The 17,398-nt window shown below is 39.3% G+C and overlaps 1 protein-coding gene and 1 long non-coding RNA gene across 2 annotated transcripts; one reads left to right on the top strand and one right to left on the bottom strand.

Annotated features, from left to right (window-relative positions):
* The first annotated feature begins 600 nt into the window (after positions 1 to 600).
* CALHM4 (calcium homeostasis modulator family member 4) lies at positions 601 to 5,716 on the top strand. The gene is made up of 2 exons (XM_081530936.1): positions 601 to 1,158; positions 5,183 to 5,716. Exons 1-2 carry the CDS (start codon positions 601 to 603, stop codon positions 5,567 to 5,569), a joined length of 945 nt encoding a protein of 314 aa, XP_081387062.1. The 3' UTR covers positions 5,570 to 5,716.
* Positions 5,717 to 11,689: 5,973 nt separating this feature from the next.
* Positions 11,690 to 17,346, bottom strand: LOC145521988 (uncharacterized). The gene is made up of 2 exons (XR_014065825.1): positions 16,977 to 17,346; positions 11,690 to 12,555 (listed from the first exon to the last, which is right to left on the bottom strand). It is a non-coding gene; the product is annotated as an uncharacterized LOC145521988 (long non-coding RNA).
* Positions 17,347 to 17,398: the final 52 nt, after the last annotated feature.

Below are 17,398 nucleotides of genomic sequence, written 5' to 3'. Positions count from 1 at the left end.
GCAAAGGTAGAATGTTTTTGTTGTGATTTGACTTTAGAGGTACCCAGGTCTTGCTTGTCTCTTTTGGGAAAACTTTTGGAACCTATATGGAAGAACTCTGAAATTATGGATGCCCCAGACAGCCCTAAATTTGGATTGCTCTAGTATTAGATAACTTCCACCATTCTTATGCTATAATTTTATGGTAACAAAATCTTGGACCAGTACAAGGGTAAGAATGTTCTGATTTTCTTCAATACTGTATTTGCTGGTGCTAAGCATTTTGTGTCACACAAAGGAGCACATAGAAAGATGGCGGCAGTTTGCTTTGCAATCAAGTCATCCTCTTTAGTAGAAAGACAAACTGAAGAAGTTTCCCCTGTCACTCAAGCCAGATGAATCTCTCCCTCAGGTCCCTCCAGCTGTACTCTGAAGTTCATTTATTAGCTCAGTATTCACAAAGTACACAAGGAAAGATGCTAGAATCCTTTAAACATGTAAGGATGTTGGGTTGCCTGACACAACCAGTTAAACCAGTAAGATCCCATAAAATGGTTATAGCTGGTGGAGTCTAATGATCAGAAAGGGCTACGAGCTGATTTGTGAAGGAGCTTCCCAACGATGAGCTCAGCTCTCGGCGACATTGTATCTTCTCTGCAGAGAAGTGGAACATTTATCAATACCTTAATTGCTGCTTTGACTATCGGTGGACAACAACTCTTCTCCTCTTTCACATTCAGTTGTCCCTGTCAGGTTGGGAAAAATTTCTACTATGGTTCTGCTTTTCTGATCATTCCTGTCTTAATCCTTCTGGTTGCCGGCTTTGCTCTGAGAAGCCAGACGTGGACAATCACCAGTGAATACTGCTGCAGCTGCGTCCCTCCGCTCCGGAGAATCAGCCTCCTGGAGCGCAAGCTGGCTTGCCTTCACTTCTTCAGCATCACTGGAAGGGCACTTATTGCTCCATTAACGTGGCTGGCGGTGACCCTGCTGACAGGCACCTACTACGAATGTGCGGCAAGTGAATTCGCATCTGTGGACCATTACCGAGTGTTTGACAATATCAGTGCCGGCGAACGGCAAGAGATCCTCGCCGGGTTTCCATGCTACAGATCAGTTCCATCCAATATGGTCCTGGTCAGAGATGAAGTAGCTCTTCTACACAGATACCAGTCACAGGTAAGTTCTCGCTTTTTATTTTCAGCTCTGCTATCCCTTATTAACTGGGGCTTCCCTGGTGGCTCCGTGGTAAAGAATCTGCCTGCGGTGCAGGAGATGCGTGTTCGATCCCTGGGTAGGGAAGATCCCCTGGAGGAGGAAATGGCAGCCCACTCCAGTTCTTGCCTGGAAAGTCCCAAGGACAGAGGAGCCTGCAGGCTGTAGTCCATGGGATTGCAAAAGAACTGAATAGGATTTAGCCATGGAACAACAGCAATCTCATATTAACTACAATCACTGGAAATATTTTCCATTCCTGCTGCTCCTCATATTGTCTGATTATAGAACTCATACGGGATGCCACTCATCAATTAGATTTCTACCGAGCGGCTGCATAAAAATGGTTAGGATGTTGGGTTTTTGAGTCAGCAGACCTGCATTTGAGGATTGCTTTGCCATGTATTAACCTGCAAAACTTTAAGCAAGTTATCTAATTTATCCATGCTTCACTTTTCTCAGATGTAAAATGGAGATATTATTAATATGATCTATCACATAGGGTTGGAGTGAGTAATAAACAAGCTAATGCATCTAAAGGGCTCAGTACTGTGTTCAGAATCTATTATATATTAAAAACAAGGAATTTTCAGTTCAGTTCAGTCACTCAGTCGTGTCCGACTCTTTGCGACCTCATGGACTGCAGCACGCCAGGCTTCCTTGTCCATCACTAACTCCCAGAGCTTGCTCAAACTCATGTCCATCCTGTCGGTGATGCCATCCAACCATCTCATCCTCTGTCGTCCCCTCCTCCTCCCACCTTCAATCTTTCCCAGCATCAGGGTCTTTTCCAATGAGTTCTTCCCATCAGGTGGCCAAAGTATTGGAGTTTCAGCTTCAGCATCAGTCCTTCCAATGAATATTCAGGACTGACTTTTTTAGGATTGGCTGGTTTGATCTCCTTGCAGTCCGAGGGACTCTCAACAGTCTTCAGCAATACCACAGTTCAAAAGCATCAATTCTTCTGCATTCAGCTTTCTTTATGGTCCAACTCTCACATCCATACATGACTACTGGAAAAACCATAGCTTTGACTAGATGGACCTTTGTTGGCAAAGTGATGTCTCTGCCTTTTATTATGCTGTCTAAGTTGGTCATAGCTTTTCTTCAACAAGGAATTTTAGATATTGTTATTAAAAATATTATTACTATATTACTAAATTCCATCTTTCTGCATGTATATTCTTAAATATGTTTTCTTATGTATTAAAATCACATCTAAAATTACAGGAGGCTTAATTATAATTAAAAACAAACACTAATGACAGTTTTAAATTTGGTGTCATTAGATAGATTTGTGGGAGGGAGTGGAGTCAAGTGAGGGGAAGGCCTAAACCTACTAGGTTTATAGGTTAAATCTAAAGATGTAAAAGCACATTTTTGTCAGTACAGAAAGAATCATTGGCTTTCATCAGTTTCTCCCAGGGATTTGGGGAAAAAATACATTTCATATCGCTACAATGCCATAAGAACACATTAATGTTTTTTAATTTACTTTTTATTTCATATTGCAGTATAGTTAATTTACAATGTTGTGTTAATTTCAAGTATACAACAAAGTGATTCAGTTATACATATCCATACATCTATTCTTTTATTATTTTTCAGATTCATTTCCCATATAGGTTATTACAGAATATTGAGAAAAATACATTAATTTTAAACTACCTATTGCAAAGGCCTTTCTTGACCCATCACTTTTCAGTTATTGAAACTTAAAAGTGCTTATGATATTTAGTTGAACAAATTACTGTCAACACAACAATATTGAAGTGTTATATATGGACCAATTGAAACAAAATTAGAAATTTTATTAAAAAAGAATTTGTCTCAACCTATTTATACCGTCCTTAAACGTCAAGCAGAGGAGCTGTGAAAAATGAAAATATCAATGGGACAATTTTGACTTTAAAAAATATTCTTGCTTTAAAAAACCAAGCTGTAATACACAATATAAGATGTTCCTAAGGTCAAAATAAAACATCTTGTCTGATGATACACAGACTTCTGTGAAAAGTATCTTAACTCTGATCTTCATAATGTTAAGAGGTAAGTATAACCAACCCCATTTTACAGATGAGGAAACTGAAGCTCAAAGGGTTTATAACTTTCATAAGTTTATAGAGCTAATAAATGGCTGATCAAGCTAGCCAAAGACCAGGGGCTGTTTCTATTTGCCTGCCCACCTTCTATAATTACCTCAAACTCCAATCTCATTTGAGGAATATATACTGTCTTTCTGTTGGATAATTATGGATTAACCAGATCAAATTAAGTTTAAATCCTGTCTCTGCCTGTACCTTCTGGACATTTATTTCATCCCATTTCAATCTACCTTCTATACCATGCCAAAATCATCTAAGTGCAGATTGAATGATGAACCCTCCCTCCACGCCCTGCTCCCTGCACTGTCACCCATATAAAGCCCTTCAGTGATTTTCTACCAGCCTAAGCACAAATCCAGATTCTTGGCCTGACATACAATATCCTTCAATATGTGGCCCCTGACCATTTCCCCATATGATTCCTATGACTTTGTGAATTCAACTTCTTGGGGCTTTCCCAACTCTTCCCATGCTTCTTCTTCTGACTTCTTCCCTAATTGGAATTCTCCTCAACCTCTTGCATCTGGTGAGCTTATCTTTAATAATCTAAGTTTGAGCATCATCTCTTCTGGGAAGTGGTCCCTGACACTCTTCTCCTTTAAACAAGTCCATGTATCTTCAATATCCTTCCTTGGGCTTTGTGTTTACTCATATCAAAACTATTCTATTTTACTGTATTTCTCAGTTTTATATTTTGTCTCATTTTTTAGCCTTAAAGACTTGGAAAGAGAGAGTGTATCTAAAATTGGATCTGAGTCCCAGGAACCAAGTACTATGTACACCTCATGGTGGGAGGTCAACCTCGGGCTCAGTAAATGACAGCTGATGAATTAATGGGCATCTGACATGACCTTTCCTCGACCATGCTGGCCTCTAATAAGTTAAATCATGACATGATGAGTATCACTTTGTAGGCTTCAGCCTCTCTAGAGTGAAGCTATTTTGCTGTGCACACATTGGTAATTCCAGGTCTGTTGGTGAATCACAAGCTGTGGTTCACCATTTAGACTGTGGCTGCATACTGGTGGTTTCTCTAAATGTGTGCAGCCCATCTGTCTCACTCTGCATAACAACCACTAAATACTGAAAAAAGAATAATGAAAAGAAAAAAAAAAGGATTCTAAGCATAGAAAACAGTTATTTGTTATTTGTCAGTCTTTAAAAGTGGAAACTAAATAGTTTCAAATAAAATCTAGTTGACATTTCTTTCAAAGTATATTTCAAAAACCAACCATAAAACTGGCCAGCACATGATTATTTGAAGGGAGAGGAAGATGAAAAGGAAAACAATAGGTGCTGCACATTTAAGGACATGAGAGTCTGCTCAATGACTTTCTTCGGTCACAAAAAAATAAAAGAAAATAGCAATTTGGGAAGAAATGTCAGTGAATATTTGCTGGCACATCATTGAGCTTGGTAGCTTATAAAGCTACCATTATTATCTATTATATCATAATTTTCATCACTATCATTATTAAATATATATTAAGTGTCCAAAGAAATGTATGAACCTACACCTGATGCTTGAACTAAAATAAAAAATGTGGTTTATGTCCCTTATGCAAAGATAATAGGCAGGTTATAATGTTTGCCACTTCCAGGACAGTATCTAGAATCCATGTCGAAATCCTTGGAAGTTCCCCAAATCCAAAAATCCTTTGTAATCCCAAAGCCATGTTGAAAATGGTTGGGCCTATATCCTGTGTCACACCTGCACCCAGGATCAAATGAATAGCACCTGTCAATATGCTAAAGAGTAGAAAAGCAAATTTCTTACCCATATTTTAGCTCTCAGATTTGTGGGGATCCCTCCCATCATGGTTGCCTCTTGAATATTTAATATATTGATGCTTTCTGTTTTTCTTTTGAATAATTATGCGAAGATGCTGGGCTGGATTCTGATCACCTTGGCAACCATCACTGCCCTAGTCTCCTACTCTTTGGCGAGGTGCTGCTCACCCCTCACCTCCCTGCAGCATCGCTACTGGACCAACCACCTCCACAACGAGAGGGAGCTCTTTGAACAAGCCGCAGCACAGCATTCACGGCTCTTCATCCTGCAGCGTATAAAGAAGCTATTTGGCTTCATTCCTGGAAATGAAGATGTCAGACACATCCATATTCCTTCATGTCAGGACTGGAGAGAGATTTCAGTCCCCAGCTTTCTCTGCATGGGTGATGATGTGCAAGGTAACTACAGCTTCCTTGGAGGCAGAGTGGATGAAGATAATGGGGAAGGCAGATCAGGAGGTATTGAATTAAAACCTTAATCATAGCACCTTTCACAATTCCAATATTTTATTTTTATGGGGACAGAGTTTCCATGTAATCTCTTCATCTTTTTCTCTCTCTTCTGATATTTGTTTATGTCAGTTCATCTGAAATGCTATTTCCGAAATAAATTTATCTGATCATGGTAACAATTTCTCGTTTTGAAATTTCATTGATGGTTTTGTAGTGCATATATTGGCCTGATTTTTTTTTTTTACAAATATGAAAATTGTAGTCATATCAAAATTTGGATCCTAGTTTTCTTACTTAGTAGCTGTGCAAAAATGAATATCTTTGAGGGCTATTTTGTATCTGCACTCAGATAGCAGCTACTTCAGAGCTTTTGTGAGGACATATGTGACAATTAAATGTGATAATACAAGCTAAGTACTCAGCACAGTGCCCTTCATAAAATAAGTGCTCATAAATGTTGTTTTTGCCCTTCCTCTTTGCATTGCATGTCTTTTATCATGCAAGTTTTGTTTTTAAAATTTTCTACCTCTGTATAATACCCAGCAACTTTTCACTGCTTCTTCCTCATTCTTCAAGCTTAAATATCTGACCTTTTTGAAATCAGGATAAAAAAACTTTCTAAACTGTTACCATGTAGGGGGAAGCCCAGGCAAGAAGGTCTTGAATCATCTTGCCATACCCAAGGAAAGATGGCACATATTTATTCTCACTGGTGTCGTAAATGTTATTTGTGGCACCTCCATAGTGGAAGCATTTTTACAGCTATGATATAGAAAGTTTAGTCTAGAAAGTTCCCCTTGTGTTCCACTACCAGGACACCATCTGTGCCTTTTTGTTATCACACCTTTGTACTCAAAATCCATTTTAGGAAGCATGGCTGCAAGCTATATTTGTAGATCCATTATCTAAACTCTAAAAGGGAAGACCTACCTAAATTTTCACTTCTAATATTTAACAGTTTTCTATTTTATCTTCATTATTTCTGATATGTGTATAGTCTCATGCCTGATTTTTGCCACATTCAGTTGAACAACTGGTTCATTGGTCAAAATAAGCAAAGTGAGGATTTTTCTTTATCTTTTAAACAAAATAATGGCTACTTACTGGGCAATGGACCAACTGCCAGTAGTTAAGGTGACTTTCAAGATTCATTTTCAAGGAGACCAGAGAATTTGACCATCTAAAATGCCATCACTTACCTGGTAATCTTACAGTCATGGAAGAGTCCATTTTGTGTGAAATTATGGGTCTTTCAAATTTAATAGAAACAATAAAGATGAATATTAAGAAGACTTTTTTTTTAACCAATAAGAGATACATAGTATAGTAGTTTGCCATGTCAGGAGACCTGTTCCTCCTGCTCCATCACTTACTGGGCAAATTGGTTAGTCTCTGGAATTCAACTGTTGCATCTATAAATAGGGATAATGACATCTTATCTGCTGGAAGGGAAGGAACTGAACCAAACAAATTCTTGAGGTCCTTTCTAAGACTAATAAGATGTTTATATGTATACAGGTGAATAAGTGTACAATCTTCTGAAGCGCTAGTAGCTCAGGTTGTTTCTATTGAAAGGAAAATATCACTGAGCTTGGTTCTGAGCTTTCCTCTCTAGACATTCACTGGCATTCCACTTTTTAAAAAATGTTAGTGTACTGATTTTTTTCAAGTGGCCAAGAAAAGTTATTCCACTTATCTAATTCTGTATACAACTCTGATATGACATGACAAGAGGGATCTTTAAAAAATAGAAGTAAGTATGGAAATCGGGTCTTGGTCTGCTCTGATATAAATGAGCTGTGTAATTATGGAAATGATGCTTTCGAACTGTGGTGCTGGAGGAGACTCTTGAGGGTCCCTTGGACTGCAAGGAGATCAAACCAGTCAATCCTAAAGGAAATCAATCCTGAATATTCATTAGAAGGACTGATGCTGAAGCTCCGATACTTTGGCCACCTGATGCGAAGAGCCGACTCATTAGAAAAGACCCTGATGCTGGGAAAGATTGAGGGCAGGAGGAGAAGGGGATGACAGTGGATGAGATGGTTGGGTGGCATCACCCCCTCAATGGACATGACTTTGAGCAAGCTCCGGGAGATGGTGAAGGACAGGGAAGCCTGGTATGCTGCAGTCCATGGGGTCACAGAGAGTCAGACATGACCAAGTGACTGAACAACAACAACACATTATGGAAGGCCACCTCTACTTTGTTCTTTACAGTCTTCTCCAGCTGCAAAATCCCATGACTCTGAGAAGCTTTGAAGTTCCTTTGTATTGGGACACACTAGTTAAAGTAACATTTTATACCATGATCTGAATTATTTGATTAGTTTTCAGGAAATATATTCTGATAGAATAAAATACAGAAATTAGAATAAATACTTTTTAGTAAGATTTTCAGTTATCAAAATCAGAGTGTATGAAGTTAAAACTTTATATCATCAGAAGGAATAATTGTTCATATACTGACACCAGGAAACTTTCTTTCCACTAAATTCTAGAAGCACTTTCTAAATCAAGCTGTTTCAGAGTATTACATACAATTTATCTTTTGGACCACTTAATCATGATCTTTCACTTTCTGTCAAAGGATTGTAAGTATTTTGGAGCTCTTCTGTATAGCTTCAAAGGGTTTTATAGCATATGTATGAACATTTAAAGGGTAGTACACATTCTTGAGTTTTATTGTATCTTATCTATTTCAAATTAAACAAATTAAATTGCCAATTTTTTTTTGTCCAGAATATTCTTCTGTTCCATAGCCAATTGGACAAAACTTTTCCATTAAGAACATTGTGCTTCCTCTCCTTTATGCTTAATGGATTTATGTAATTTTAAAACATATAATTAAAATCAATTATCTGCTAATATTACCTTATATTTTGCTACCAAGCGGTTTTGGATACTACATCAAATGCTGTGGCTTGGCATAAATACAGACTTGCTCATTTCTTACCTTCATCAGCTCCCCCATCTGCCTCCCATAATCCAAGCTGCCTCCTTCCCAGGAGACAAATATGATCCCAATGTTTAGATGTGTTTTACTCTGCTTATTTATGCTCTCCAAAGCTGAATTGCAGAATCATACTTACACTCATCATCTTTGTCTTCTTTCTCTGTTCTCAGTCTCCAGTTCCATTAAAAAAATTCTAGTGCATGATTATAATAAGAAACAACAATGTGATTTTACAAAGTGTTTTCTTGCATTCTGTTTGTAGCACAAGGGGAAATCACATTCACCTTAAAACTTTGAAATATCACGACCAATCAGAGACCTTCCAAATGCAAAACTCAGCAGCTCTTTGCTCCTTCAAAATATATGGTTTAGAGTTTTCATTTTAGCTTCTAAACAAACCTACCAAAATTTGGCACCAGTTACTAAAGGAGTAGATATTGGCAAGCTGTCCTTAGAGTAGACAGCTACACAATTGGCTCCATGAGCTGTGGGGCACAGTTATAAATGTGAACTCTGGACCAAGGAGCAATGATGGTACTTTCAGAGAGACAAATTTCATTGTCCCTGACCCAAATTACTCTTCAGTTCAGTTCAGTCATTCAGTCGTGTCAATCTCTTTGCCATCTCATAGACTCAGCATGGACTCAGCCTCAGCACGCCAGGCTTCCCTGTCCATCACCAAATCCCGGAGCTTGCTCAAACTCAAACCACCAAGCACAATTAAACTCTATAATCTCAGTACACTCGAACTTCAGAAATGTTTTTCAAGTTTTGTTTCCTCTGCTGACCCCTCGTGGTCTAGACAGATGGCTGCACTCAAGTATAGTGGTGGCCACAGCAGCTGCCCTAAAAGGAATTCTTTCATTGTTGTTGCTTAGTCACTAAGTTGTGTCTGACTCTTTTGAGAGCCCATAGACTATAGCCCACCAGGATCTTCTGTCCATGGGATTTCCCAGGCAAGAATACTGGAGTGGGTTGCCATTTTCTTCTCCAGGATATCTTTGTGACCCAGTGATCAAACCTACATCTCCTGCATTGCAGGCAGATTCTTTGCCGCTGAGCCACCTGGGAAGCCCAAAAGAATTCTTAGTATTTACATATTATGAAGCTAATTTAAACAAATGACCCCATTCTTTCTTTACAGGAAAATGGTAGAGTCACATATTAGAAAATGAATTGCTGAAATGACATTAATGACATAGAGAATGGGAAGGAATGCTGAGTGGTGTAAATTCTTATATGAATAAAATGCTTTCTTATGATATAATTATTTTTATTTGATAACTGGTAAATCATTGTTCATAACTTGAATCCAGTCTTATTTGACCCAAATAAAATAAGTTCTCCCATTTTATGGATGAGGTAAACTGAGATACAGAGAAGTCAGGCACTTTGCTAAAGTTCCCTGCTGGTCTGACTTCTGACACTGCACTCCATAGCACTGAATACAGCAACATGAGGCATATTGCAAAACTTCCAGGGCCTTGTAGATGTCAGGAGGGTTCTCCTCCTACCCCTGTCTGTGAATCACTAAAACATCCTGCGTTCTAAAAATAAGATACCTATCTCACCTGCCTATCTCTTACTACTTCCACTGCACCTACATGTATAACTGTTCACTTTCAAGGCAGTCTTCTTAGCAAAGTGACTTGTCTACTGTTACTTTGGACTTGAACTACTCAACAACCAGTGACATTGATTTTATTAGCTACAGACTAACTGCAAGCTTGCCCAGGAATCTCTGGTGTTTACTTTCTCATTCTGGGAATGGCAGAACACTGCTATCATCTGTCAATTTGTTTTCGATAGGGTATAGTTATGAAGCGTCAAAGTGGAACAAAGGAAAACACACTCTCTCATCATTCATACTGTCTTGTACAAGTCAGTCTCTCTGGAACTAATTTCCCTTCCAAAAGATAGAGAAGTTGATCAAATTGTGATAAAGTGTTTAAACTATCCTGAGTCACAGACCCTTTGAAGAGCCATTCTGAGAAAAGCTATCTTGAGGAAATATTCAGAGACTGTGCAAACATACCCACACAGGCTCACATACCTCAGAGACTGTGTACTGTGGTAGCCTAAATATTGGCCTTCTGAACATGTTCATATTCTAAGCCCTAGAATTTGTGAGTCTTACTTTATACTTTGCATGGCAAAAGAGACACTGCAGATATCATCAAGTTAAGAATCTTGAGACAGGGATATTATACTGGAATATCCTGGTGGACTCACTGTAATCACAGGGGTTCTTAAAAGAGGAGGAACCAAAGTCAGAGAAAAGGCTGAGTGGCAATGAAAGAGGCATGTTGTGGAGTGTCAGAGTGATGTCTGAGAAATTAGCCATTGTTGGCTTTAAAGATGATGAGGATCCTGAGCCAAGGATGCAGGCAGCTTCTAGAAGCTGGAAAGGGCGGGAAATGGATTCTTCCCAGAACCCCTAGAAGGAACACAGTCCTGCTGACACCTTGATTGGAGCCCACTGAGACCTGTGTGAGACTTGTGTCTGACAGTAAGAAATACATACTGTTCTCACAGTTACAAATTGTAAGATAATACATTTGCATTGTTTTAAGTTCATGGTAATTGGCTACAGTGGAGATAGGAAACAAACACAGTTATCAATACATTTCAGGAGTTTATGACTCCACAAGCCTGTCATGAGTGACATGCTTTGGATTAAGGCCCCTTCAAGGTACTTTCTAGCATAAGCATTTATGCATTGATACTCTGCCCTAGGCAACTGCTGCTCTAGGAAACAAATATATTTATAATATAATATAAAAATAGAAGATATTCTAAAGATGTTCTAAAGTGCTGAAATAACAGCTGAATATACATTTTATATGTTTCTATAGATGTTTTAATCCAAATAAAAATATTTGAATTACATTTGTCTTGTGTCCTTGCCAGTTAATGATATCAACAGAACCATATGTTATACTCTATGACATACTGTGGATATAATCCAGCATTTGAAACGTAGGAAAACAAATGCCAAAGGAAAAAAACTAATTCTGATCCATGTGGTGCTTTATTATTTAAATTTCATAAATTAAGAATAGTTGGCTAGTAAGTTCACGCTTGCCATTCTTTCCCTTGGAGATAACTTGAATTTGAGAAAGAGTATAACATATAGTTCTGTTGCTGTCAAGCATCTTTACTACATTAATGATTTGATGGATCCCAAGAGTACTGTGAGAAAGGCCTTTATTTTGCAGGGAAGATAAAGCGAAAAGCAAAAACCATCCAAGTTATTACGAGCAGAGTTAGAATAATAAAATGGGGTAAGTGTGCATTTCCGTGCTGCCTGTGGTCAGCAAGCTCTGGGTTTTGAGCTCATTCTTGGAGATTTTCCAGGGCCCGACCGCTTGGGCGGGTTTCTTTATTTCTGTGCGCTCCGCGACCCTCTTCCCCGAGCTTGGGGTACCCGGGGTATTTCGATCAGAGAGGTGCCAGCTTCCGGCTACAGTGTCCGAGTTGGCCGTGGCGGCGGGCCCTCTGTTCGTGAGCAGAACCGCGGACGCTCAGGGTGGACTGGGCGCCGGATGCCCGCCTCTGATCAGGCAGTGGGTGAGAGTAGGCGCGCGATAGTGGGCGCGTGGGTGGGTCAGGGTGGGCGCCTGGGTGGTTGGGTGGGGGGCGGCGGCAACAAGTACTCCGACGCCCTTCCGATCGCTGTCCTCTCTGGCTGCTGACAGGGTGGTGACGCTGTGCTCCTTGCTTGCATGCAAAAGGGACCGTAGTTCTGGCTCCGCTGCAGTTTCCTGTCTGGTCCTCCCAGCTGGTGGCGATGTGTGGAAGGCGGCGTGCATCCAACTCCAAAACAGATCCCAGACTAGGGATGCAGTGATTATGGCCCAAAGAAATCAAGACATTTCTGGAAGATGGTAAATTTAACGTGACTGGAAAACAAATGATCATTCCCATTTTCCTGCATATCCTGAGTAAGAATTATATTTGTGGACATCATGTAGAGTACATTCTTCAAGAAAATCGTTGGAAGACAGTGTTCAGGAGCAGCTCCATGATGATGGAGTTAATGAATAATGATGTCACCTGCAAAATGGTATTAGAATATTGCAGAGGCAAGAACTATATTGTTTCGGTAGAAATTACAAACAGCCATGGTATTGACAACAGTAACAACACTGCTATGTTTTAAAAAGTCATTGAAGGAGATATGAAATTAGATGGAACCAGTGTATCTGACAATAAAGAACAGGAAGAGATGGGTGTTCAACCTGAGCAGGAAGGAATGGTACATGGGCACTGATTAAACAGTAAACTAAGGTGTGAGTGTCTCTCTTTATTATTCTACATCAGTTAACCGCTGGATTTTACATGAGCCCATGAATTTTTAAAATACATCTTTTAATATCATTACTTATTGTATAGCCAAGGACCCCACAGAAATGTTTGCCAGGGATCTTGCACAAACTTAGGGGCATCCCTGGCTCAACCTTCACTATATTTTCTTTCAGGAAGCCAAAAATGTAATCTGACTTAAATTTTAGCTTTCCACTTTAACCTCCAAGTTTGTTTTCCCTTCATACATTAAAAAAATCATATTGCATTTCACTAACCCTATCTTCTTCCACACCTCTTTTGCTCCTTTATTTTCTCTCTTCCCTTTCCACTCAGTCCCTTTCAAATCCAAAGCAAAGTGCATGTACCTGTGAATGCATATGTGAGTGTGGACAGAGAGAGAGAAGAGGGAGGAAGAGTAAGAGGAGAAAAAAAGTCAGAATAAATGATCAAAATGGTCATTACTAGGTGGGAGAAAGGAACATGTACAGATACTGTTTCTTGTCTGTCCACCTTATACGTTATCCTTATATGCAAGGTAATGTTGGAAGTGCAGCCCACTTAAAACTCATGTTGTCCCTACTTTGTTGTTCTCCAGAACAGAGGCCTCCATCGTGTTATTTGGTTCAAGAACATTAGTGACAAGGGTGTTAGGAAAATAACAACTCCACTCACAGATACTACTCTTGTGGCCATGACACCTTGGGTCAGAGATGTTAACCACTAACTTTGAAGTCTGATTTCACACAACTATCTTCAGTATATACATGATCTTGAAGAATCATTGATTCTTACACATAGAAAGCATCACGAAGATAAGTTTTGCTCAACTGCCCCATTTCACAGATGGGGAAGCTGAGACCCAGAGAGGATGTGTCTTATCCAAACACATATGGTAATTCAATTGTAAAGAAGGGCTATGGTTTTATAACTCCCTGGTCCAGTGCTTTTAGAACCATACCATGTTATCACTTCATAGGATTCACTCCTTCAGAGAATATATATATTTTTTGAGTGCCTATTCTGTGTCAGGCACTACCTATATCATAAAGTACAACAGTATCTAAAATCACTGACCCTATTGAATTTACATTCTAATAGAATAAACATAATACATAGTGTAATTTTAAAGTGTTATGAGAAAAATAAAATAGGATAAAGGGAATCAATAGTGGCTGTAATTTTAAGTACAGTGGTTGAGGTAGCCTCATTGAAAAGTTCCATGTGAAGATTGCAAGGAGATGAGGGACTAGAACATGTGGGCATGGGAGGAAAAGCATTTCAGACAGAGCGAACAGGAAGCCCCTTTGCAGGAGGACAGCCTGTCTTGCATATTTGAGGAACAACAAGGAGGCTAGTGAGGCTGAAGCATAGAACAGATGGCAGAGTAATAGGAGGTAAGGTCAGAGAAACTGTGAGGTGCAGGTGATGGTCAGGGAGCCAGATTCTACAGAGCTTGTACTGTCAACACATGGGCCTTTAATCTGAGATGGGGAGGGAGCAGTCATGAGGAAAGAGTAACATGACCTGATTTACATTGTAACAGGATCACTCTGGTCGCTTTATGTTGAGTCAGGAAGATTAGTTAGGCTGGAAGTGATTCGGAGATTCACTACCATTCAGAGGAACTCTCAGAATCAGATTTTCATATGGGTGTTTGCACTTATGAGGGTAATGAGTCTTTGAAACACCTGACTAAATGAAACATTAGCCATATGAACTGTTTGAGAATTAAGATTAACCTTTAAATAGGGAATTCTCAATTTTGCACCTCTGAGAAAAGTGAGATGACCTAAAAGACTCATAGCACAGAAAAGCAAAAATAAACTTCAAAACACATTGTGAAGACTGCTAATATTAGGAAGTAGCAACTGTGACTTTGCATTGTTTGCAGAAAAAAACACAAATGATACAATGAATCTCTCATGGACATTTTTCTTTAGCAATAAAGATTAACAGAGAAGAGAAAGAACAGAACTGCTTCAGAGAAACATATACATATTTCTATATATTTCTAATTACTAATACTGATAACCTATTTGAGAATTTGCAGTGTCCTTTCACATACATTGTTTCATGTTATTCGAATGATCTTAAAAGTTTATATAACCTGTAAAGGTTAGTGCTAAGGCTGGGCTTCCCACTTCTAGCTTCAGATCCCATGATGCTTCGCTCCACTATATCGTTTACCTGTCTGCAGAGCTTGAAACATACTTATCCTGTAACATCTTTAACTACAAATTGAAAATGAGGCACTGAAAGAATGCCACTCTGTCTCATAAAAATCACCCACTTTTACATGGGTATTCTGTGAAGTGTCTCTATGTCAAAAGAAATTAGAAATCAACCAAAAGTGCTTAATGATGCCCAATAGGTGACACAAAGATTTGGAAGTGAGTTCTCTTGCTTACATTAGCACTGGAAGTTATCTTTAGTATTAAAAATTAAAGAACCACTCTTGAGCATCCTGAAATATGAAGGTTTCACAGTAAATATACAACGGATTTGAAAATATTTTACCAAAAATTCTGTTAATAAAAAAGTAAAGCAGATAAAGGGGCACTCCATTTACAAGATTAAAACTTTAACCAAGTAATTACCCCAACTAAAATAAATAAATTTTTTCAAAAAAACCCCAAAACTTTAGCCAACCTTCTTTTCCTAATATAAAGCTTAAATTGGTTGCTTCACTGCACCTATTTTAATAACCTGTGTTTTGATTATCAAATCCCATGGACGGAGGAGCCTGGTAGGCCACAGTCCATGGGGTCGCTAAGAGTCAGACACGACTGAGCGACTTCACTTTCACTTTTCCCTTTCATGCACTGGAGAAGGAAATGGCAACCCACTCCAGTATTCTTGCCTGGAGAATCCCAGGGACGGCGGAGCCTGGTGGGCTGCCGTCTATGGGGTCGCACAGAGTCGGACACGACTGAAGCGACTTAGCAGCAGCAGCAGCAGGAAATTAAAAAATACTTTACTTGGCATTTTTCTTTGATTCATGGATTAAAGGTGCTATCAACTTCCTTGCCAAATTCATTCTGTTTTCCTCATTTGTCATTTTGGTCAAAAGAATTTCATCTTTCCAGTTGTTCCTGCCAAATATCACCCCTTACTCATCCTTTCCTTACAACTCATATCAAATCCTGACACCTTCAAAATATATCCAGAATCTGTTTGGTCCTATAGCTTTCGTCCAAATCATCGTCTTTGTTTAGATTATTGCCATGGCCTAACTGGTCTCACTTTCATTAGACTTTGTCCATCTTCCACCTAAATCCTCCAATGATCCTACATGATCTGCAAACTCCCACACCAGTTCACCATGCACCAGCCTCACTGGCTTCCAAAATAACAAGCGGGCTCTCACCTTAGGATCTTAGCACTGGCTCTCCACTTTGCACAGAACCTTCTTCTCCAGTAACAAATCAATGATTTCCTTAAACCGGAGGATATCCAGAAGAAGCACCTTGTATTTGCAAAGTTACTTCATGTATTTCATGTGATTCTTACCATCCTCAGAAGAGTTCCCATTTTTTTCTTGAAAATTTAAAACAATGCCCTAATCAACCCTTAATACCGAAGACATGGAATCAGTACCAGAGTGAACATGTTTGTTTTCACATATCCTTCTGCTGAGTAGGCAGTGTGTGTGTGTCAGTCCCTCAGTCATGTCCGACCCTTTCCTACCCCATGGACTCTCGCCCGTCAGGCTCCTCTATCCATGGAATTCTCCAGGCAACAATACTGGAGTGGGTTGCCAAGTAGGCAATAAGTCCCAACAAAATATAAAGGTACCTTCTGGTCCATGGGACATCATAATTTTAGCAAGAGAAAACTTCAGAGCCTTTATCTCTAAGCTTTAATACAAAAACAAAAAGAAAAATATAGACGAATATGAAAAATCTTTTAATGTTCTTATATTTTTCTGCATTAAAAAACTAAAAATCTTCCTTTATTATACACATAAATGCATCTTTAGCTTTCATTTCATAAAAGTACCACGTTTGGCCATTTTCTTAGTTTGTTCCATTACAGTTTTTTTGAAAACTCTTTGTAACTGCTGTGATGAACTGGAAGATAAGAGATGTATATGTATTAAGGACTATTACTTCTTCAGTTTCATTCTTCCAAATCAAAGGCTCTGAGTGTTTTTCGGAGACAATACTTACCAAAACTGTTACCGAAACTTACACCCCTTTCATCAGTTCAGAAACACGCGATCTCAGAATATTTAGATCTACATCCTGCCGCATTCATTTTACAAATTCCAAAGATTTCAGGACTTTCACTTGCTTTCTCCCCCAGATCTACTCTGACTCGTTACTCGGAAGTTGGGCCGAGCTTTCTGGACCCGCCTGATGCACTACGAGAGCTGTTCCTCTGCCCACTGGATTCTACAGTCTTGTGGGATGCGGAGAACTTGAGGTTCCAGAAACGTAGAAACCTGGGACACGCCATTAGTCAGCACTAGGACGTGGGCATCTGCCCTCTGGACGCTGCCACAGGGTTGCAACCCGGAGACCCGAAGCGTTCAAGTGCAGGGAGCCCCCCAGCGTCCCGCCTCCAGCTAGACAATCCCTCCCGGGCACTT

Source organism: Giraffa tippelskirchi, chromosome 9, assembly GCF_054371585.1.
Source record: "Giraffa tippelskirchi isolate mGirTip1 chromosome 9, T2T-mGirTip1v1.2.pri, whole genome shotgun sequence".
In the NCBI taxonomy this organism is placed as follows: domain Eukaryota; kingdom Metazoa; phylum Chordata; class Mammalia; order Artiodactyla; family Giraffidae; genus Giraffa; species Giraffa tippelskirchi.
Note: the sequence above shows the minus strand (reverse complement) of the source record. Positions and strands in the feature narration are given on the sequence as shown.

Bases quoted from the DNA above. Each gene is read 5' to 3' on its own strand.
- CALHM4 (XM_081530936.1), top strand. From the start codon at position 601: ATGAGCTCAGCTCTCGGCGACATTGTATCTTCTCTGCAGAGAAGTGGA. The intron at 1,159-5,182 runs GTAAGTTCTCGC...AATTATGCGAAG, and splicing joins TACACAGATACCAGTCACAG to ATGCTGGGCTGGATTCTGAT.